Source organism: Prunus avium, unplaced genomic scaffold, assembly GCF_965620075.1.
Source record: "Prunus avium unplaced genomic scaffold, drPruAviu1.hap1.1 HAP1_SCAFFOLD_1388, whole genome shotgun sequence".
NCBI classification, from domain to species: Eukaryota; Viridiplantae; Streptophyta; class Magnoliopsida; order Rosales; family Rosaceae; genus Prunus; species Prunus avium.
The window spans coordinates 1-24,301 of NW_028277015.1; the positions used below are offsets into that span (position 1 = coordinate 1).

Below are 24,301 nucleotides of genomic sequence, written 5' to 3' on the forward strand. Positions count from 1 at the left end.
ATTTGTGGACCTAGTCAGCTTTTATCCACTAGAACAAACCCCTTGGGTAAAGCCTTTTTACTTTAAATAGTGGTGGAACTTGGACATGTGCAGCATCTTAAATGTTTAGCGACATATATGTTGGTGCGAGTCGTTGAGTATCATCTGCAAGGCATTTTCCATGCACGACTTCAACTTTTGTGGATCTATGACACCTTTTTCCATTTTGAAGGCGACCCTCACTTTTCCCATGTAACTTACCATGGTTATTTCAAAGCCCTGCAGATCCATCCATGTAAGGAATGTTACATTAGTTGCTAAATTTCGTAATGGAAAAAATTAATAATACAAATTGAACTTGAAGAGTACAAAAGAAGGTTCATTAATTCTTAATTTTTTAAACTGTTGAACTATTTATAGTAATTTTTATTTATTTATTTATACAAACGATTCGGGGAGTGGTGGTTTGCACAAATATTTGATGGGTGTCTGGGGGCTTCAAACATCTGCCTATATAGGTGGAAGTGAAAGAACTTAACCAATTGAGTTAAATTTTCACCGACTAAATAGGAGGGAGGAGTTAAATTTTTACGTAAGATTCATAACAATCTGTGACATACCAGAGGTCCACCGCCGACCAAAAAGTATAAACCTTTTATTGGATGATTAGCCAAAGACATTTGTTCCACAGGTCCAATCAAATTTGAGATTAGCATGCTTGTGTTCTTCAATGTGCGATGAATGTATTTCCCGCATGCCTGCAAAACTAGCAATATGTTAACACTACTAATACTAAATAATAAAAATTTCTAAGTTTGAGCTCCGAAGAAGATTGAACAGGTTCAAATTAATCAGGTCGTTCCGTGCCGGCACAGTGGCTGAAAGATTTCAGAGTGTAGTCTTCACTTTAAATTTACTAACCTCACGGCTTCCAAATTTGTGCACAATCTCCAAAAGCCTACTATTGAAATAAGCAGCTAAAGAGTTTCTCTTTCTCTTTATTATTTTGTGTGTGTTCCAGATAAAGTCCAGCGGATTTGAGAGTTCAGTTAACTTGGGTATGGGTACATGCATGAATGTAAAACGATTTCCCCATGGCGTCTTGCTGTTGGGTTTGATCATCTCCTCAATTGGCACATAATCCCCCATGATCCTTGTGTTGAGCAACACCATTGCTGTACAATCTGCTTTGCTTGAACTTTGGTTAATCTCTTGCATGTACAGTCGAGTTCCGAAGAAGATCATCCCGGCCAGAACATCATTTACAGTCTGTAATATAGTAAGTGAAAAGGTAAATTACATTGTATATAATGAATAAGTAGATTTAGTTTGATATCAGAAATGCATAATTTCTTTATTTACTAAATGACTTCCCACTCAAACAATACTTTATTTCCCACTTAAATGGTCACAGCTTTTCCAACTCTATAAGGATGCTTTTATTTCCTAATTAGAATGTAACTTCCTAGGTTTATCCAATTTGTCACCATAAAAAAAAAAAAAAATTAAGAGAAATGTCACTTTAATTTTTCAAAATTCATGATTTTTCATCTGACTTTAACACCATCCAATTGTTCATACATTTTATGGGTATTTTAGTCTTTCCATTTTCGAGGGTATTTTGAAAATGGAAAAATTATTATAAATTTTTTTATATATCTTTTAAACAATTAAAATGGAGAAAAAAAATTATCACCTTCCCCCTTCCCTGTGCGCCACTTAGTAGCTCCAACCAACCCTGCTCACCTTGAAATCCATTCCCTCTTCCCTCTTCACAGCCCCTTCCTCCTTCTCTATCTATCATGAAATACCTACCCTCCACACACAAATTTCCTTAGCCCACCCAAACCGAGTCCACCTTTTCCTTTTTCTTTTTTATTTTTGGTAATTTTCCATTTCCATGCTCAATGAACACCATAAAAAAATTTATACATGCTCAGAGAGAGAGAGAGAGAGAGAGAGAGAGAAAGAGAGAGAGAGGGGGGGGAAGGGGTCCTGTGTGATGTGTTTTGGGGGCAGTGGGGTTGGGGTGGGGGAGAAAGGGAGAGGTCACTTTTTTCTCCTTTTTTTTCTTTTCTTGAAAATAGAAAGACTAAAATACACTTAAAAATTGATGAAAACTAGATGGTGTTAAAGTCATATGACAAATCATGGAGTTTGAAAATTTAAAATGACATTTTTCTTAAATTTTTCTTTAAGGTGACAAATTAAAATTGAGATATAAGTCTAGGTGACATTTCTACTATAAAAAATCAGAACGGAATTCACACGGGGCCACTCTAAAGTCAGAGCGGGCCATGCCTTAAGGAAATGAAGTATGAGAGAGAAATATAATTGCATATTCCTCAGACAAAATCCTAGTATAGTTGATTCATCTTACCACTCCAAGCTTGTCCTTGATTGATTTGATTTGATCAAGGGGGAATGTCATGGTTGATACAGTTGCTGGCCGAAATTCAATTGCATCATTACCAGACCTGATTGGTGTTAGAACATCTCCGTTCATGGTCTTTAAAGTGCCCGACCACATGTCTGAAATGGTGTTGCAGAAACCTGAGAAAGTTTTAGTCACAAAATTTTCTTTCTTTGATTCGGATCGCTGCCGTGAAGGAAAAGTTAAGGGAAGAGAAGGGTTATCAGCCCTTTGCATGGAAGAAATCAGGGCACCCATGAGAGAGTAACCGTCTCCAAGCGCATGGTGAAACTTGAAGATTACATTAGCAGCTGCATTGCTAGTTGGGTAGTTGATAATATGAATTTCCCATAGTGGTTTGCCTTGTGGAAATCTCTCTGTTAATAGCTTTGAAATATAGTCGTCAAAATACTTGTCGTATGATTCAAGCGACAGGCCGGAAGGGAAAGTAGGGGTCTTAACGTGGTCTTCTAGCTTCACTTCCACCCTTTTCCACTCTTTCTTTCCATTATTTTCAACCTGTTTCCAAATAAACTATTGCTCAAGTTCTCAACTTTGTCTATCATAAAACTTGGAATTCACACGGGGTCATATAGTATTTATTGTCATGATGACATGGGTCCTATAATTAGTATTGGATGGTAATTTTTTTAAGCAACGAGAGAGAGAGAGAGAGAGAGAGAGAGAGAGCATACCATGATAGAGGAGAAACGAGGGCTGATGGGGAGGAAGACGTTCTTAAGCAACGATATTGTTTGAGACTCGGGATTGATTGGAATCTCAATTTCCCAAACAGCAAGAACCGACAGAGATATCACATTGCTACTGAAGTACTGACCATTTGGGCTCACCGGCTCTTGTTCTTCCAATTCCTCCAACTCCATAGTGTTTGTACTTGAAATTATACTTTCTTCATAGCACATCGATTATCACGTATTTATAGGAGTGACTAACAAAAGAAGGGATAGAATAGATACTTGTTTTCCACTAGTCCTTAAAATGGAGGACGTGGCTAAACATTAAACCGAAAAAATGTCCACGTCATTTAAACCTTTTTCTTTAAAGGGTTTTTATAATTATTATCACAAAACATGAGGTTAACGAAACTATTAAGTTGTGTCTTTAACGTTTTTTGTGTCATTAATGGTCCTCAAGGATAATTTTCGTGCTCAAAAGTAGTTTGTGTTGTCAGATTTGTCCAAAATTCTATTAAATAACTGTATTTATAAAAATTGAAAGAAAAAAAAATTTCTTTAGTGATATGCTCACGACGTTGTTGTCCTAGGTTTATCTTATAATCAGTGGTTATTATAGGGGGATTCAATATTGTGTTAGAGGATCTTAATTAACCATATAGTGTTAGTTATAACGATAAACTGTCGTTTTTCACCATGAATTATCACGCTATTCGAACTTGATCGGGGCTCGTAGATGCTTGTGACATACCTGCGTGTTGAACATCACGTTCTTGTCCTTCTCCTTGCCTGCTCGATTATGCTCTACCTGCTTGGGACCTCTCGAATTGCATGTCAGTGTGTTCGTCCATCCTTCTCTCTTTACCTTGGAATCCAAGGTCAAGATTTCGAACCAAGTCAATCTGGTTGATGAGTTGTCCAACCAAGTTGTTTTGATCGTGTACTCTTTGAGTCAGCTAGTTGATGAGTTCCTACAACTGTCGTACCTTGAAGCGTAATTAGGAGAATACTCACCAGCCCAAATTAGGGTTCAACAACACCCAACTATTTTTTGGTCGATCACTCATAAATAGTCAATCTTGCAACTATTTGAGAGAATTTCGTCAAAAAAGTCACGTCAGAGACATGTGCCTCATATTTTGAGAATAATGTGGTACTTATAAGCACTTGGACCCCTTCCCATCGCAATCCCCAAGCTCCCTCCATTCGTTTCCAGTTATAGTTGAAAATCCAACCTTTATTCAATAGAATTAAATCCCCCTAACCCACCCAACTCCCCGTGCCTCACCTACCCAAATTGAACCTCTCCATCTCTCTCTTCCTCATATTTTTATTTCCATCTTTACTTCTCTAGTCTCTGTCTCTCTCTCTGTATCTTAATTTATGTCCGAACAAGGACATGTGTTAATTACAAAGTTGAGAAGTGGTCTATTTTTACAATTGAATTCCCTTGTTCAAAGGAAACATCAGCAATAAAACATCCATGCAGTCCATGTGCTATCTAGAATCAGGCAAACAAATCAACTGGGGACGCTTTGATGTAAAACCTGGCTTTGGAGCAACAAGACTAATACCATGTCATGTGTGGAAGAATTTATTTACACTAAAGAAGGAGGGATTCGTTTTAAAAGCTTTTATTTACACTAAAGAAAGAGGTTTAAATGTTTAGCCTGCAAATATGGTTGAAAAAGTAGAATATCGACACAACAATTCTTTTCCCTATAAGGTATTGAATCAAATCACAAAATCATCAATTCAATATGTAGTTCAGCTATTCAATCAATAATAAGTTTGGTCTTGACTCTTGCTCACTTGCCCGCTTACGTACGTCCAAAAAGGTGGGCTGTTTTTAGTTATGATCCACAATTATATGTTTGCTCTTGTGGAGCTCTGCCCACTCCATGTTCAAATGTGGTTCAGAGCGTCCTATCTCAAAGTATCATGAAAAACTGATAATTAGCTTACAAGTTACAATTTGGGTTTAATTGCAATAGTACACTCTGAAACATCGGTCAAATCCCACTTTACTCCCTTATAATCAAAGTAACCCACTTTGCCGCCTTAACCAAGGTTTGATGTTTCACATTGCCCTCTACTGTCAACTCCATCTAAAAGTTCGTTAAATTTGATGACATAGCAAGGACGTTTTAATAATTTCGTGCACCTAGGTCATTTTCTCCAATTTAAATGGGTGCTTTGCATTATCTGATTTTTTTTAATTATTTTTTTAAGTAATCATAATTCTGGTTTTATTGGAGTTCCCTACCCTACCGGTCACCTCTTCGAAAATGACTATAGCACGCCTACTCAGACCAGTTCATTTTGTTCAAAATCCAACGACCAAAAATAGAGATCCAAAATTTTAATATCATTTTTTCTGTCGAAATAATTTTATAATATTTCTCCGGACAAGTACTTCGAATACAGAATCTATTAAGCAAGTTTTTGCTCAAGTTCTTAGGATATTCTCCAATAAGTATTTAAGTTGAGAATTGGTTACATATCGACCGTTGAATTGCATCTAAGAGACTACCAGCACATTTAATGAATGCAATCCAACAACCAAAATTAAAAGCATGTAACCAATCCTTGACTTAAAATACTTATCGGAGAATCTACCCACGTTCTTAGTAAGAAACTTCTTACTCTGCCTGCCCACTCACAGGCCTATAATATAATATTCAACATTTCGTTGAAAAATTGCTAATAGGCGTGCAAAGTCGGAATTCTAAAAGATAAGGATTTGATTTGCAAACTTTTCTGGGCTGCTTTAAGCAAAGCAAAACGAATAAAAGCACATGGCTCAATAATTCCTATTATAAATTACAAGGAAAAATTTGCTGCAAACTACTTTAAGTAGATAATTTCTCTGCTTATTATAATCTGCAACATGCTGCAAACTACTTGAAAAAAATGATCACAACACGATGCGTCCATGATCAATCAGACCGTTGTAGAGATGCTAAAAGAGTATGTATTAGCTTTCTACTTTTGTTTTCTCCATTGCACTTGGGGAGCAAAAATAGAAACCTGCTAAAGTGAGTGACTAACCTTCACAATTTATACAAAGTCATTACATGTTGAAAGACAATATCAAGTTGTGTACCATGATGGGAAAGCTGCTACCTGATTCTAGTCGCACTCTTTTACATACAAAAATTATGAAGAGAAATGATACAACTTTCCCAAGATGGCGTGACAGGACGGTTTTTCGGTGGACTTCTATGGGTAAGAAGAGATGGCGATAAAGAATACTGAATTGGAGATTAGAACAGAACTGTACAATGGTTCTGCAGCCAGAGAACAAGCATCAGAAATTTACACATACAAGTTTAATATACAGGAAATTGACCAAGCAAAAGAAATAAAAAAAATATTTGAAGTAAACAACAGTTAAGCATGCGGATAGCACATGCACTCAGGGTAAATAGAAAGTTTTACTGCAAGCCCTCAAAACCCACATTTGAACAGTATTTTATCCACAGCTACCAGCAGATGTTAAATGAGCATGCATGTGCACGCGCAATTAAATGACGGTCCTAACAGGTTTGTATCCACAAACTACTAGAGGAAGATGTTACGTGACGTTCTGATTAGTGAGGTCACAGTACCAGCAGGCTACACACGACTATTAAAGGAAGCATGAAGTCGGATGCTGTTCCAATTAGCACACAAAAAGGAGGCAACAGTCCGCACAGGCTGCATGCACATGATGATTACAGAAAGCATGGAGTTACATGCTATCCTGATCAACTAGCATATAAAGAATGAGACAACAGGATTCCATGCACACAAGGAAGCATGAAGTTACACGCTGTTGGATTAGGTTAAACTTGAATTGCATACAGGTTGAAATTGTGTGGCTGTATAAAGATCCCAAGCTTCACTATTTCTATACCAATCTTAAGATACCTATCTCATTACTAGTCCAAGAATAGGGCACCACTCAATTTTGGAAAACTGAAATGGAAATTTTAGGCATACCCGATACTATGAACAGCATGCATGCCTGCCAGACATCACTTCTCAAAAGAATGCTGTATTATGTGCATGAATAAGCGTTTGCCCATTCAGCTGAGTAATGGCACGCCTGGACGACTAGGTTGAGTTGCAGGAGCTTTAATCAATGGCGTCAAAGATTCCATGATACTAGCAAATGAAGGTCGTTTCCAGGGCTCACTGCAGTATGACCATTGTTATTATAGAAAAGTATTGAAAGGGGAGATTTGCATACAGAAGTTAATCTAATATATGAAAATTAGAATCTCAAACTCACTTGGCCCAGCAAGCCTCAATGATCGAAGCCACTTGAGGATTTAAATCACGTGGAATCTCAAGCCTTTTGTTCTTAAAACCAACAGCTGCCACAACCTACACAACATATAAAAGAAACACTATGCATCATCATGATGTATGAACTCATGTAAAAGTACACAACATACACATTTCAGTAAAATTCTCAACTGAAGGAGAAACTGTAAAGAATAATGTAAAACATTTTCATAGTCACATTCCCCGTTCTAATCTATAATATAAGAGCATAACACAGATTATATGTATGGATGTACACTTCCATCATTCAACTTATTAACATGAAAAACAAACCTGTGCTGGATTTAAATTACCCCACGGCTGTTGCAGTGTAGCTAGTTCCCACAATATTACACCAAAACTGTAAACATCTGACTTCTCATTTGACGGTTCATCACGCAGGACTTCCGGTGCCATCCATTCCGGCTAATAATTTTCAATTTTCAATTGTCATGAACATGTAAAGCCACCTTAAAATGATAACCTTCAGGTTCTTGTATAGTTTTAAAGAACTTACAGTCCCAGCAGCTGACTTTGATGAGAGAAAAGTGTTTGCCTTTAAACGGGAAAGACCAAAGTCACAAACCTACAAATGAACAGGCAAGACAAATTGTATAAACAAAATGCCAATATTACAGCAAGTAAATAAATGCAGGTAAGCTTACAGTCATGCTCCATTCCAAATACATAAAAGTACTTAATAGTGGGGCGCATGCCACTAAAAATTGAACTTATGAGAGCCACGAGAAATCACAAAGCAACAAGATTCTTTCACCAAGCTCATTAAACATTAAGATAAAATTAACAATGCATTCCCAGCACCCAAACCACAAGCAAAATAAATGTGGGTGAGCTTAAGGATCCTCACCTTCACTGTATATTTTTTGTCAACCAACAGATTTGGAGATTTTAAATCTCGATGAACAATAGGAGGATTGCGTCTATGAAGATAATTCATTCCTTTTGCCTGTGTGAAACAAATTCAAATCATGTAGCCAAAAATATTGAATAAAAACTTAAATATATAAAGAGAAAGGAAGAATAAGAAGCCACAGAAAAGAAAAAAAATATGGATTCTTCAAATGCACACCACATCGTAAGCCATATTCAACCGGCGCCTCTCATCCAATGCCTCCATTGCGCCAGGTTTATGCAAAAGCCTATACAAGCTACCTCTGCAGTTTAGAGCCCATAATTTAGATCATTAAACAATTGTAAAAGCTCTTGATGCAGCCTAAATGTCTAATAGGCATCAAGTTCCTATTTGAGGGGGCGGTAGTAGGAGAAGGAGTGGATGTAAGAGGAAATAATAAAACCTTGATAAATATTCTGTCACAATGGACAAGTTTGGGGGCTTCGTAACTGCACCCATAAAGAGAACAATATTTGGATGCCGCAGACGTTTCATTATAGTAACCTAGCAAACAGAAAAAGCCAAGCTGCATATCAAAATCAAGACAAAGAAATTCACACTGCAATCAATTATGTTTTTAAAATTTCATCTATGTTGCAATTACATACCTCCCTCAAAAATTCTTTAAAGCGTTCGGCATGAAAGTCTTGCTCCATAAGAATTTTCACAGCAACATCCTTAAAAGTACAACTTTTTATCAGTCTTACGAATAAAGGGATAAAAATAAGATTTCATGAGCCCAGAGTATAAACAGATTAGGTGCTTACAGAGCCATGCCAATCGGCACGATGAACAGTTCCAAAAGAACCTGCAAATGCACAATATCAGATTTTACATCCTCATATACAAACTCAATTTTATGAAATGCATGAAGAGAATATGAACTCTTCAAGCTATCTTTTTTTATTTTTCATCTCCAAGCTATTAAATGACTTTCATGATTGTACTCTAAATGATAGCCAAAAAGGGGGGTAAAATACCTGCACCAATTCTCTCTTTTAGTACAAGATCATTCCATGGGATGTCCAAATCCTCTATATCGAATGTGAGCTCTTTGCTTGGTTTACTAGGAACCAGTTGAACTCCCTCGACAAACCTCGAGTCTTTAGTTGTATCCACTCTTGAAACATCTCTATGCCCTATGGGTGGTATACGCTTTAGAGGGATTGGATCTTTTACCATGCCTGGTGTGTGTACAATGTTTTGAGAAGGGTTAAATAATTGGCGATTTCTATCTTCAAAACTCGGCTGAGAAACTTTTGCGTGCATAGAAGTGTTGTCATTGAGACTTGAAACCAATAAAAGGTTGTTTCCATCTGTAATCTTCCTATCTAACTGTTTAGGATACATAGAGAATTCCTTATTGTCCTCGTCAACAGCACTTCCTGTGATGATGGAAAACAATCATCCGTGAACTGGAATGTCATGATGATGAATGCCAATTTACAGAATAAAAACATAGACATTCCGTTTATCCATTCTGTAAGAGCTCAGAATCATCCCAGTTGTTTGACATTAAAATTGTATCTATCCCAAGTTCCCCCCCAACCCCAAAGAATTAAAAGAAAAGAACTAAAAAGGTCAAACTAAATGATGCATCAGCAGAACATACCATCTCTGCTCGTTTATACCAAATTCAAAACTGAAACAAACCTCAAAGAATATCCATTGGGATTTTTACAAGTTGTACCTAACAAACCCCTAGATGTACTACCTACACCAGAGAAAATATAATATCAACACAAAGAGCATGGTGTGAGATGCTGATGTATCCAACTTTATTTGCATAGTTTTTATCAGGTTCTCCAAACTGTAGATGAACAGAAAGATACGTGATGCATCCAGGCTTATCCTGAACTACTTTTAGGATTCTCCTGATCGATGTATCCGTGTCATACTGTACCTGAATCCTACATCCATGTCTATGCTTAATATTATCTGATTTAGCAAGGCCATATTGTCATTAAAAAAAATTCAATAGTTGATCATATTATAAATATAAAGAAAACGTTAATACAACACCAGTTGGTTATATGCATGCCCAGAAAATATTTCTCTTTTTTAATTAATTTAGTTGAGAGGTTGAGATGATTAAACTTCGAGCAGATATAAAACTCCAAACTGTTATGCTAAGCAGATCATAACAGTGAAATAAAATCTTGATCATCAAAAAATGATAAAATGAACAGATAAGCCACCACAACATGGACTTGTATATGTGTGTGTGTGTGCGTGATTGATTTGAAAAATAGTCAGTCACCTGCGGAAGCTTCATCAAATACAAGATTAAGTGATTGACAGTCCGAGAAATACTGTTTGGCCAGTGACCTGAAATCAATGGTAGGTTCAACTGGTTTTAGTCTTGGAAAGCGCAGCGGTGAAGAAATTGAGATGGATGATGGACCATTGAGCAAGGAATCGGGCTCGCATAAGTAACCTGGATTTGCAATCAAATCTACTAAATACTCCCTGAAGTGAAACAAATACACCATGTTATATGTCTCCACCAATTTGATAACAAGGGAATGAAATTTAGGACAATCCTATTCTCCAAATAGAGAAATATTATATCCAAATTTAATTTGATCATGTTGTTTTACTATATAATTCTTTTTGGCATACAGAATCTATAGTCTTGGATTAGACTATCACCATCAACCAAGAAATTCAAACAGATACAAAGATCATAAATAACTTATTTCCGTACAGTAACTTGGATGACTTATGCAGTTATGCACCATGCAACTCTGAAAAGTAAATTACATTACTAGTTTATAAAACTGCATACCTGTCAAGCCCAAACCGGACAAGACAAGAGGAAGCATCATCTCTTGTGCAATATTTACAGCCTTTGGCAATTCGACATGATAGATCAATTCTGTCAGCTAGCACCTTCAAAGATCAGACATGAACCTTGTTTGAATCATATCATGAACCATATGAATAATTTTAAACGCACAAAGATTGCCTTATATGGGTTACAATTTCTCTCAATTCTTATCAAATTAAAATTTCAAACCAAAAGCACACATGAGTTTATGAAACTACATATTGTTTAACCAGCAAAAACAACAAAAATAGTTTTGTTTTATAATAAATAAGAGAGAACAAGTCCATATTTCTATTTAAAATAATAGCTCCAACAACAAAACAAATCAAGCTGAATACATTTCAGCCAAGGATAATGAATATATCATATTAAATAGGAACCTTACTTTGAATAATAAAGCACGATGTCTACAGAGACCAACAGAAAGGCTGCCTATTGGAACAACAACAGATCCTAAGCAATCTTTCAGATCATCGCTGCTCTCCCTCCATATGGGGACAAATTCATCCTCTCCTACAGAAGCTGAACCCCTTGTGATAGAAATAAGAACTCAGTTACATATGAATGCCAAACATAGATGTTCCAGAAAGATGAGGATAGAATGGACAGACAACTTACCCCATGCGGTTGCATACAAGTTTTGCCAGCTGATCTACTATCTCTTTTGTAGTTATGCAAGTACAAGAAAGGCTGAAGACCCTATTTTGGAGTTCCTTTAAGCTGGGATCACTACGTCGATCAATTAAAACCACTTCAATAGAAGAACCAATGCCAGGATCAACAGACCTTAATGATTCAATTGATGGTATACGACCAATCTCTTGCGTATCAGTGCACACAGTCCATACATACGGATCTATCCCATGAATTAGGTAAAATCCATCAGGCACTATGTCAAAGTACGATAGGCAGCCATTCACCTGATGCACATTATATCAATAGGATAGGATTAATCCATTTATCGCCAGAAAATGCAAACCAAATGTACGAACAATGATGTTTCAAAAGCATTTCTTAAACTCCATTAGCTTTCTGGGAAATTTTGGGCGAGGAAGTGGAATAAATGATCTCTTGTTAGATATCTGACATGCAATGTTGTTAGGCTGTGAATCTGGACCACGCAGCATGATTTTACCATACCTTACAAGAGAAAACCATTCCTAACATACCTATATACCCATATCCATAGTTATATTTATTACAAAAACTTAACTTCCATAACAAACAATTTTAGTAAATGAAATCTTAATTCATTGACAACATTCTACAGGAATTTATTAATCTATCTTTCCAGTTACTGTAAGATCAGACCCAAAGAGGCATTACATTTCCGAATTCCATTACTGACTATTTCCTCTTGCATAATAGTTTTGTGACTTTATTAGATTAGTTTTACCTTAAAGATGTAAATCCACTCATAAAACTGAGCTGCAACCTAACATAGGATCACACAATGCTACATAACACATTTTTCTTAGAAATTGAATACGATAATGTATGAAATGCCCATTTGGTTTAACTGAGGTCATACATTGTTCAGTGATCAATTGCTTGCTCAAGCAATAGGCTAGGTTGTGAAAGAAATCAGTTCCATCATGAACATTGTTTTCTTGTTTGATGTGAAGCATGGGAAAGGAATGGAATAATATAGGGCATTTTAGATATAATGTTAGTTTATCAATATGATTTAAGACATAATTCGTAAGACACTAAGAATTCAGCTCAAAAGACGCGAAAATGAGCATATAAATTGACTCAATTAACAAAGCAAAGCAGCAAACCAAACACCCAATGTACAATAGCATATCAAAAATATCCATCGAGGACAGAAAGCACAAGAAACCCTACCCAAAACCGATGCGAAACAGCGTCAACGGAGCCGGACGACCTCGATGCCGATACATCCGGCACTAGATCCAAGAAATTGGGATCATCGGCGCAAGTGGCCTCCGACGATAGCCGAAGAGCCAAAGCCAGCTGCAGCTGATAACTCTCCTCAGTCTGCTGAGCCCAGCTCTTCCCCGAAGACGAGCCACCGCCACCGGTGGTCCCTACAGCTCCATCCCCACCTTTCATTCGAAATTCACCACCTCCACCAACCTTGAACACATCGTCGGGCACGTACCCGAACCCATCGATCTCATTCGCCGCTGTATTCGATAGAGTCGGAGCGTAGTATTCACCGGAGAGCGAGCTCTCGCCGAAACTGCTCCCACTCGACTGCCTCTGTAACCCGACTGACGAGTACGGGTTCCCAACCCGATTCGCCCGAAAATCCGCTCCAGTTTCCCACTCGAATCCTCTCTCAGCTTTTCCCTTGTTGTTCTTGCTCTCCGACTCGTAAAACGCCGCCGTCTGGTCGTCGGGGACTTGGCTTAGAAGCGTGTAGTTCGATCTCCTACCGGGCATTTCCATCGAGACTTTGGAGATATCGATTCGTCACAAAACCCTAGAAACCCTTAAACCCGCCATCGTTGAAAACAAAAAGGTCACAGGACTAAGAGGACTTCAGAGAAGGTCTGAGTTTCTCTCTCTATAATTTTCCACTGTCGGAGAGAGAAAAAGCGAAAGCGGTGGTGAGGTTTTCATTCGGTGGCGTAATCGTAAATATTGTTTCAAATTTTTTCCTTTTAAAAAAAACTTAATTAAAAGTAATTAATATTAATTTTGGATTGTGCTTTTCGGTGCGTGCGTCCCCCAGACCCTCATTTTGCCTTCACACGCTTGATCAAGAATTCCTTGTTTCCTTTTTGTCTGTGGCTCATGGCTTAACGCGCGAATGATTAATCGTTGTTTAATTGGGTTTTGGGGGCAATTAATGATTGGGTTAGGACAGTTAGGTGGTGATTTATTATTAATTTTCTTTTTTTGAGGTACATGCATGATTTCAATTTTTGGTACAAAAGTTGGGTGGGGTTCAATGCATCTTTGTTTCTTTTTCATTTTTAGGATTTTCTTTCTTAGTCATGGTATTTGGTATGTAAGTCATTCTTTATATTATTTTTCCTGGATTATTTATTCAAATGGTTATCAAATTTATACCCGAGTTGCATTTTTGTCTTTCAATTAAATTATTCGTTCAAATGGTCCACCAACTCTGTATTAATCGGCAAATTAGTCATACCGTTACATTTTGTCAATGTTGTCGTCAAATATACAAATAAAACAGTTCAGTTAAATAAATACTAAATAAATTTAAAACTAAAAATTAAAAGAAAAAAAACCTCTCTCCCTCTCCCACCTCCTAGCCCCTAGCTCAGTAACCATCGCCCCAGTGCCCCATCTTCTCCTCCACGTACCCCACCATCTCTTCCCCTCCCTCCCTCCATGTCCCCTCCTCATCTCTCTCTCTATCTCTCTCTTCCCCCTTTCTCTCTTCAAACAAACCCATACCCATGTAGACGCATCTACAACCCCTCTATCTAAATTTAGGAAATTGAAGGCGAAGGGGAGAGAGAGGAAGAGGTTGGAAGAGAGGTTTGGTAGGTTGGGGTTTTTTTTTTGGGTTACTTTTTGTTGTTGTTTTATTCTTTTATAATTTTTAATTAATTTAAAAAATAAAGAAATTTTGTATTAATTTTTAACCGTATATTGTATTAATTTGTGACGGCGCCTAGGGTATTAGTCTGTGACGGCTACGAAAACTTTTCTTGCATGAGACGCAATTCAATTGACTGAGACAACAATGGAGGAACTCGAACTACGTTTTGGGTCGAACTTGCGGCTCTCTGAAAGGGAGCGTGTGGGGATTCAAATTGCGGCGGAGGAGTGTGGGGATTTGTGGAAAGGTTCATTAGTCACGTTGGTAGCTAGGGTCTTAACAACCCGAGCTGTGCAAAGTGAGGGTTTCATTAGCATGTTTACACGCTTGTGGAGTGGTATGGATGGTGTTTCCATTAAGGAAATTGGGGAACGACGCTTCCTAGTCCGGTTTGCAAACAAGAAGGATAAACTCCGAGTTTTGGACATGGAGCCGTGGACTTACCGTGAAAGTTTGGTCCTTTTGGCTGAAACACTTGTGGGCATGGATGCTAGAGAGATGGAGGTGGGGCACTGCACCTTCTGGGTTCAGTTCCATGGCATCCCTCCTTTTAGTATGGCGACGCTGGTTGCTCGGAAGATTGGGTCCCTAATAGGGCGGGTTATGGAGGTTGATAAGGCAGAGGGGGATGACTGTATTGGTCGATTCCTAAGAGTTCGTCTTCAACTTGACGTCAGGCAACCGCTAATGAGAGGAGCCTTTGTACAATTTCCTGATGAGGGGTCAAAGTGGGTTACCTTTCGGTATGAGTACTTGCCGGAGTATTGTTTCATCTGTGGTTGTTTAGGGCATCCAAGCCGCATCTGTGTGGAGAAACTAGCAGAGGATCGGGTTCCCGCTGATACCAAAAAGGAGATTTTAAAGTCTTATGCTGGTCTTGAGGCTGAGGAGGACTTGAGAGGTCGGCGACTGCGGTCTGGGGGTCGTGGTGGTTTCAGGCGGGGAGCTGGAAGTGATGGGTCCAGAAATGGAGGCAGATGGCGCAATCATGAGTCCGATGACCCTAGGGACTCTGGGATCTATGGGCGAGGTGGTGTATGGCGTCCAAATGATTTAGGGTCTTCGCCGGGACGGTTGGCACGTGATGAGACTATGCCATCTCAGGCGTCGCTCTTGGCAGAAAGAATTCGGCTGGAGCGTGATATTGAGGAGCGAGAACGACGTATGGGGGAGGAAGCCTGGGATGCTGGGTTGTTGGTTAGGCCAGAGGATATAAGCACCAATATTCAGGAGGAGTTGCCTACTAATCGGGGTGTTCAGGAGGAGCTAGAGGAGGTAGGGGAACCGGAAAAAGCCAGGTTATCTGACAAGGGTGGTAGTCTACGGGTCGGGTTTGCAGACAGTGATGTACCGGCCACTGAGAATGGCGATATTACTGTACTAGGCCTTCCATCTCAGATGGGTTTGGGGACTGACCAGGTCAACTGTACTCAAGGGTCCGACCCCTTCAATCTGGGACCTATCATAGAGCAGTCTATGCCGAGATCCTTTCAAGGGAAACAACGAAGGAAGAATAAAAGGGACTATGCGGAGACTATGATTAACGGGCAGGATTAGGAGACCTTGGAAGAGGAGGTTATGTACCACAAGACGGCTAGGGGTGGGAAGAAGGTACGAGGATGTATGGATTCAAATCTCAATGGTGATTTGTTGCAGGTAGTGGAGACCGGTTTCAACGGGTCTCCACGAGCGCCATGAAAATCATCGTGTGGAACTGTCAAGGCATAGGGGGGTCCCTTGACAGTTTCAAGCCTTAGGGAGCAAGTGAAGCTCCACACTCCCGACATGGTGATGCTTCTGGAAACCAAATCTAGGAGTCATCGCTTTGGGTTTCTTAAGAAGGTTCTAGGAATGAATTTTATGCATGCTGTGGAACCAAGGGGTGTCAGTGGGGGCCTTTGTCTTTTTTGGAAAGAGGCTCAACAGGTGGCTTTAGTTAAATACTCGGATTTCTTTATTGAAGTAGTGGTTAAGGAGGATACGCATGGTTTTGTGTGGCGGTTTTTTGGAATTTATGCAAGTACGGATGCAAAAGTACGGAAGTCCCAATGGCATGCGCTCCAGACACGGATGTCGCTTTGTCCAGAGGCGTGTCTGATGATAGGTGACTTTAATGATATTTTGGATGGAACTGAAAAGCAGGGAGGCAATTGGCATTCAGAGCGTAGCATGCTTGACTTCAGATCTTTTGTAGCGGACAATCAATTGTTAGACTTGGGTTTTGTTGGTTATCCCTTCACGTGGAGAAATAAGAGGCAAGAGGGGGGTATACAGGAACGATTAGATAGGGCCCTGGGATCCGTACAGTGGTTACATCATTTCCCTGAAGCCAAAGTAATTCATGAGGTGGTGGAAGGCTCTGACCACTCTATGCTTCTGCTTCAGACCCATGCAACGAGGAAGAAGAGGAGAGGCAGGTTTATCTACGACCCGCGTTGGGGTACTCTTGCGGGATGCAAGGCAGTGGTTGCTCATCAGTGGGCCAAGGATACACGGGGACCTAAAGGTGATCAGGTTCATGGTAAGCTGTTATGGGTTCGGAAAGGGCTGTTAGATTGGAAAAGGCGAGAATGGAGGAACTCTCAAGTGTGTATTGATGCTATTAGAACTGAATTACGGTCTGAGTATAAGAAAAATGTTTTTGATGCCGGCGCTGTGAAGGCTTTGGAACTTCGGCTACACAGTGCTCTTAAAGACGAGGAAATTTACTGGAAGTTAAAATCAAGAGTGCAGTGGTTAAATGAGGGAGACAAGAATACTAAATTCTTTCATACAAAAACCATTGGCCGACGTCGACGGAATTTGATGAAGGGGCTGGAAGACGATTGTGGACACTGGTGTGATGAGTCTGTGGATATGAAACGAATTGCCATGGGTTATTTTTCTTCAATATTTACATCAGATTGTCCTAACCATATACATAAAGTAACTGATTGTGTGGAACGGAAGGTTAAGCCTCAGCAAAATGCCTTGCTTGTGAAACCTGTGTCTGAAGTGGAAATTGTTGACGCTGTGAAAGCTCTGCATCCTACGAAATCTCCGGGCCCTGACGGTTTCACAGGGAGCTTCTATCACCATTATTGGGATACCATTGGTGGGGATGTTATTGACGCAGTTAAAAGCTTCTTTGAGACTAGGTGTATGTCAAGGGAGATCAATCGTACTTATATTGTGTTGATTCCAAAAGTGGACAATCCCACCAAAATTACACAATGGAGGCCAATTGCTTTGTGCAATGTTTTGTACAAAATAATTTCCAAGGTGTTGACGAACAGGTTGAAGAGGGTGATGGCCTCAGTGATTAGTGTGAACCAATCGGCATTTTTACAAGACAGGTTGATCATGGATAACATTCTTATTGTGCATGAGATCTTACATTCAATGAAGTCAAATAAAGGCAAGGGGAATTGCTATATGGCACTGAAATTGGACATGGCCAAGGCGTATGACAGAGTAGAATGACCTTTCTTGGAGGCGATGATGCACGCACTTGGCTTTGATTCACGGTTTTGTGGGTGGATTAAGGAATGTATTGCTACAGTGTCTTATAATGTTCTAGTTAATGGTGAACCAACGGGGAACATTTTACCATCACGGGGTATCCGGCAAGGGGATCCTCTATCCCCTTTCTTGTTTTTAATTTGTGCGGAAGGGCTATCTGCAATGATCAAAAAGGCTGAGGCCTGTCGCCAGATCCAAGGCTTTCGGTTTTCTATGAATAGTAGCACTATTTCCCATTTATTTTTCGCGGACGATTCAGTTTTATTTTGCCGGGCGGAGGTGGCTGAAGTGGCATGTCTGAAGCGCATTTTGCAGAGCTATGAACTAGGCTCAGGCCAACGTGTTAATCTGGATAAAAGCTCTGCTCTCTTTAGCCCCAAGTGTCCAGCCAGCCTGCGTCAACAGTTGGTAGCTACCATCGGTGTACATGAACAGGACGGTTTTGGGTGTTACTTGGGCTTGCAGGCTGATTTTGGGGCCTCTAAAAAGGCTGTTTTTGAGGGGATTCGGAAGCGACTAACATCCAAACTTTTGGGCTGGTCGGAGCAATTTTTATCTCAAGCGGGCAAGGAAGTCTTGATTAAGGCGGTTGCTATGGCTTTACCGACCTATGCTATGTCATGTTTCAAATTGCCAGTTACCTTATGCAAAGAGATTGAAGGCGATATAGCAAATTTTTGGTGGAAATCTTCCAAGGATAAAGCAGGGGTACACTGGACCAGCTGGCAAAAATTGTGTAAGGTGAAAAGTGCAGGAGGACTAGGCTTCCGGGATTTGATTTGCTTTAATTTGGCTCTCTTGGCGAAAACATGCTGGCGGATCTTCCGTCACCCTGATTCCTTGTTGGCCCAGGTTCTACATGATAAATACTGGATGGGACGTGATTTTTGGTCTGCAGATGCAGGGTATGGGTCATCCTGGGGGTGGAAAAGTTTGGTGCAGGGGCGCCGCATTCTTGAGGCGGGGTTAAGATGGAGGGTTGGAAATGGGGAGAGCATTAAAATTCTTGAAGATCGGTGGTTCCCCCAACCTTATAGCTTTCTGGTTCAATCTCGCCATCCTGAGATGCCTATTTGGGTAAAGGATTTGATTGACTCTGATACGAAGTGTTGGCGATATACTCGACGTGGTGATGGTTCAGGGAGGAGGAGAGTCAGGAATGGTGAGTTAACCCGAAAGGGAGATGGAGATTGTAGCAACCCGCAGGAGCAAAAGAGCTTTTGGGAAAGGTATTTGGAGTTTAAATACTTTAGCAGTGCGGGACAATTTACGGAGACGGAATATGGGAGGGGAAATCAAATGTGGGTTGTGTGATCAGGAAGATGAGACTCAGTTGCACTTATTCTTCAAATGTGAGTTTGCTCGTGCCTTCTGGTTTGCCTGTCCTTTACAACTGGACACTACTACTGTTGAGGGCGGTGATTTTGCCTCTTGCTGGGCTTACTTGCGGGGAAAGTACGCGGGCTGTGATCAACCCGGGGATCTTATGCAATGGCTCGCTTATGGGCTATGGAGACTATGGAAGTGCCGTAACTCTATGGTATTCCAAGGCACTTTAGTAACCCCTCGGGAGGCCGCAGATATATTGGCTGTACAGGTGGGGGAGCTTCGGGATGCTGGTATGTCTAAGTCTTTGTTGATCAATGATCTTCCTAGACCCCCTGAGAAGACCCAACGAGTCCAGCACAAATGGGAAAAACCAAGGCATGGTGTTGTGAAAGTGAATTGTGATGGGGCCTGGGTTGCACAGACAATGGTGGGAGGCTATGGGTGGGTAATAAGAGACTTTGTGGGTTGGATGTTGCAAGCAGGAGGAAAAGGAGATATGCGATATGGGTCTGCTCTTATTGCGGAAGTGGATGCCATTCGTGCAGCTGTGGTGGCGTGCCAGCAAGGAGGTTTCTCTCACATCATAGTAGAATCTGATTCTCTTACTGCCATTCAAATGGTAAAAGGGGATCGGGTGGTGGATGCGGAGGTGGAAGGTTTGCTCTTCGATATCCATGCTGTGACAAGAGAACTCCAGGAGGTGACTTTTACTTATGCTCCTCGCAGCTGTAATTCGGCTGCTCATGAGGTTGCGGTTTATGTTTGTAGGAATGGAGGTCTTTATTGGTGGGACTTTATTCCCCCTGAATGGTTGTTTAATACTTTGGCTTGTGAGGCCAATGTAAGTGCTCGACTTTAATGTTTTTAATAATACTATTGATTTGGAAAAAAAAAAAAAAAGATAAATTCGTCGATTAATAAAGAGTTATTGGACCATTTGAACAAATAATTTAGTTGAGTGACCAAAATGCAATTTGGGTATAAATTTGAGGACCATTTGAGTAAATAACCCTATTTTCCCCATTAAGCATTTTCTGAAAATGACACAAATTATTAAAAGAAATGGTGTCATTATAACATGAACTCTGCTCGCGTCATCCATTTTGTGTTTTTTGGATATTTGTTTCTAATGGTAAAATTAGTATTAAGTAATGTAATTTGAGTATTTATTTATAGGATTAGAAGTGTTGAATGGTATGTAAAAGTGAGTTACGTTAATTGGTTTTTGAGTTTGAATATCCCTCCTTTTATGTTAGAGTGGGTGGCGACGTACACGCAATGTGCTTTGTCAGAATTATCGTTTCTCCAGTTAACTTTAACCAGTAACATTGTATGTGAGACTAGGGTTTAGGTCTGATCTTTGTGACGTCAGAGGAACCCTCATAAAATGGGTTAACTAAACTTCATTTGATTGGTCCATTTTACATAACCATATACTAATGTTGTCTTTGGTTTCTTGCGAGAAATGTCTGCCATGAGGCTCAAGTTTGGTGTGATCTTTGTGACGTTAGAGGAAACCTCATAAAACGGGTTAACTAAACTTCATTTGATAGGTCCACTTTACATAACCATAAACAACGTTATGTTTGGTTTCTTTCGAGAAATGCATGTCCTGAGGCTCGTGTTGGGTGCAATATTTTTGACGATAATCTTTGTGACATTAGAGGAAACCTCATAAATTAGGTTAACTAAATTTCATTTGATTGGTCGATTTTACATAACCATGAACAACGTTGTGTTTGGTTTATTGCAAGAAATGTCTGGCCCACAAAAAATGAAGTCGCCAATGGACGCTTCCCCTACCTTTAGGCAATTAGGTGCATCATTTTTGGGGAACCCATATTTGGTCAATGTTCATAAGTTACTATGGAGAGCTATGCTATAGTTCAATTGGTGTACAATTTATGGTCATAGATAATTGGTGAATCCATATTCAATCAATGGTCATAAATTACACTAGAGAGCTATGTTGCAAGTCCATTGGTGTACGATTTCTGGCAGTAAATGATTGGGGAACCCCTATTTCATCAATAGTCATAAATTCAACTAGAGAGCTATTATAAGTCAATTAGTATATAATTTTTGGCCGTGGATAATTGGGGAACTCGTATTTGGTGAATGGTCATAAATTACCCACATTCAAATAGAGCCATCAAAGAGCTTCCCCTCATCGTCTCGTCTTTTTGAGATGCGTCGCTTCTTTGAACAACACTGTATCCTTCTCAAATAGAGCCAGTCCACTGCAATCACCGAATTACTATTATCATTTTAATCTCAGATTCTTCCTAAGATAAAACATTGATAATTTCTTATGAGATTTTGAGCCAATTATGGGACAACCAAAACACAATATGCACCTAATACAAAATCACAGCAACAACTCTAGCATGTTATACATTGCAAGTGTTACACTGCTTGCTAAACAACATTTATATACTGGCAACATGGCCTCTCGGAAATCGTGACTGTAAACCGCGTCGTACAGCACCGTAAATCTCATCAGTTTCAGCCATTGCACCATTTTTAGTGAGAGGAAGGATGAGTGAAATTTTGAGTTCATCTTTGATCGTCCTGATATGTCGTTGCGTGAACGGATTGTTCCACATCAAGGTGTTCATGGCCGGTGCAACAAATAAAGGCTTGCTGAAATCCCATGCATATACAACATAGGATAGCAGATTGTCACACAATCCCCTAGCAATCTACAGAAACATAAGAAAAAGAAAGTTTCTTTTGAAATACTCAACTTTATAAGGTAATGAGATTTCCAGAATGTTAAATATTACCTTGCCTAGTGTGTTTGCTGATAATGGGGCAATAACCATGATATCAGCCCAACTGCGGAGCTCAATGGAAAGCAAGCTATCACCTGTTGTGTTCCATCTGGACCGTTCATCCTCATCGGCGTAAAGTATTACATCCCTGGATAGTGATGCTCTATCAATGAAATGAAAAGATGCTTTTGTGGCAACTGCTCTAACTTCTGACCATCCAGAAAAACTACGGCAGAGGTGAGCAAACTTTGTGGCAGCTATACTTTCGCTAGCAGCGAGGAGAATCTGTGGCTTGCTCAGAACAGCGTCAGCTTGCATTGGCTCCCAATGAGAGAGATCCCAGGTCCAGCACAAGCCATAACCTATTCATGAGATGCCAACTTATTCTTAAACATCCTAGGTTTACACAAGATCAAAACTATTTAAAACAAAAGAAAATCAGGCTATGCATAAAGCCTCAATTTAGACCAGTTTGCATGCCCAACAAACCACAAAGAAAACATCTTGCTAAGCAATAACGTCACGTTGTTGAAATCGTGACTGTAAAAGAGTCTTACAGTAAAGTGGATTATGGAAGGTTCAGCCATTGCACCATTGATTGGTGGGACGAGAGAAATTCCTTGTTCATCAATGGACATCATATGTCGCTCTGTGAAGGGATTGCTCCACATTAAGGTGTTCATGGCCGGTGCAACAAAGAAAGGCTTGCTGTAATCCCATGCATGTACAACACAGGTGAGTAGATTGTCACACAATCCCTCAGCAATCTACAAAAACAAGGGACATCAATTATAAAACATATACACAAATTTAGGAGTACAAACTATAGATTTCAGACATTAAACCAGATAAAGCCGAGCAAAGCCGAGCAAACATACATGCCTGTATGCATACAATTAAAGATATTGGGCCAAATTTACCAAAGCAAATTATTTTTTATTTTCCCTGTCTGAGTGAAATGAGAAGAAAATAATGCAATCATGAAGCAATACAATCCCTAACTCTAAAAGCATGCGCCTTCTCTGCTTTCTGCAATTCCTTGCAAGATGCAGTTGCCTAAAAACAACTAAATTTCATTGATAAGTCCCAAATATAAAACAATTGTCAACTTGGTTGCCTTGTGAATGAGATTTTTCTTATCCATTTGATAATCTCATAAAGTTATATCTTGGAAGGCTAATGCCAGAAGGTACTTTCAGTTTTAGCTATGACCTTTTTTACTATATACTAACTCAAAACAACTTTATAAAGTAATGAGACATCCAAGTTATGAAATATTACCTTGCTTAGTGTGTTTGCTGATAATGGAGCAATAACCATGATATCAGCCCAACGGCGAAGCTCGATGTGAAGCACGCTATCACCCATATGGTTCCAATTGGACCACTCATCCTCATCAGTGTAAAGAATTACATCATTGGGAAGTGATGCTCTATCAAGGAAATGCAAAGCTCCTCCTGTGGCAACTGCTTTTACTTCTGCCCATCGAGAAAAACTATGGCAGAGGTTACCAAACCTTAAGGCAGCTACACTTCCAGTAGCAGTAAGTAGAATCCGTGGCTTCCTCGTAGCATCATTGGCTTGTATTGGCTTTGATCCTCCACTACTCCCAGGTTCAAAGCAAGCCATAACCCTATTCCACAGATGCCAACCTGTTCTTAAACAATTCACCTAAAATATGAAAAGGTGATTACTAGATAATGCCTAAATTTAATAACACAACGAGACAATCCATAATGAATTTGAACCAATTGCACATTCTTAAGCGCATATATGAGTGATCCACATCCCCAAGAAAACCAAAAAGAAAAGGCAGCCATGTTGAGAAAATTAAAATATGCATGTAGTGCTATAAAACAGATGATATATGTAGGTAACCACAAACCCAAAAAAAACAAACAAACTAGATAACCAGACATATTGTCCAGCTAGCTGCTTCGTTCCCTGCTCCATAAAACTCAACTCAAGAAAAGTATTTCCATTTATGTTCTTTACATGATAACTCATTCCCAGTC

The 24,301-nt window shown here is 39.6% G+C and overlaps 3 protein-coding genes across 5 annotated transcripts; all 3 read right to left on the reverse strand.

Moving 5' to 3' along the window:
* Positions 1-6: 6 nt before the first annotated feature.
* Positions 7-4,184, reverse strand: LOC148285843 (wax ester synthase/diacylglycerol acyltransferase 10-like). Of its 3 annotated transcripts, XM_088246551.1 has the most exons (6): positions 3,839-4,184; positions 3,088-3,302; positions 2,360-2,926; positions 901-1,248; positions 600-737; positions 7-258 (listed from the first exon to the last, which is right to left on the reverse strand). In XM_088246551.1, exons 2-6 carry the CDS (start codon positions 3,274-3,276, stop codon positions 106-108), a joined length of 1,395 nt encoding a protein of 464 aa, XP_088102677.1. In that variant the 5' UTR covers positions 3,277-3,302; positions 3,839-4,184; the 3' UTR covers positions 7-105. The 3 variants fall into 3 exon arrangements, with proteins under 3 accessions (XP_088102677.1, XP_088102675.1, XP_088102676.1); XM_088246549.1 differs by lacking the exon at positions 3,839-4,184 and having other exon boundaries at positions 3,088-3,477; XM_088246550.1 differs by lacking the exon at positions 3,839-4,184 and having other exon boundaries at positions 2,360-2,911; positions 3,088-3,405.
* Positions 4,185-5,874: 1,690 nt separating this feature from the next.
* Positions 5,875-13,751, reverse strand: LOC110753510 (serine/threonine-protein kinase CTR1). Its single transcript, XM_021954418.2, has 16 exons — positions 12,990-13,751; positions 11,760-12,061; positions 11,527-11,671; positions 11,100-11,203; positions 10,572-10,780; positions 9,292-9,696; positions 9,079-9,119; positions 8,920-8,988; positions 8,715-8,815; positions 8,489-8,573; positions 8,267-8,365; positions 7,916-7,984; positions 7,693-7,824; positions 7,364-7,458; positions 7,072-7,266; positions 5,875-6,377 (listed from the first exon to the last, which is right to left on the reverse strand). Exons 1-15 carry the CDS (start codon positions 13,554-13,556, stop codon positions 7,158-7,160), a joined length of 2,532 nt encoding a protein of 843 aa, XP_021810110.1. The 5' UTR covers positions 13,557-13,751; the 3' UTR covers positions 5,875-6,377; positions 7,072-7,157.
* A 7,900-nt stretch (positions 13,752-21,651) lies between these two features.
* On the reverse strand, positions 21,652-23,915 carry LOC110753524 (uncharacterized). The gene is made up of 5 exons (XM_088246552.1): positions 23,568-23,915; positions 22,828-23,053; positions 22,299-22,648; positions 21,950-22,214; positions 21,652-21,752 (listed from the first exon to the last, which is right to left on the reverse strand). Exons 1-5 carry the CDS (start codon positions 23,913-23,915, stop codon positions 21,652-21,654), a joined length of 1,290 nt encoding a protein of 429 aa, XP_088102678.1.
* Between the last annotated feature and the right edge of the window lie 386 nt (positions 23,916-24,301).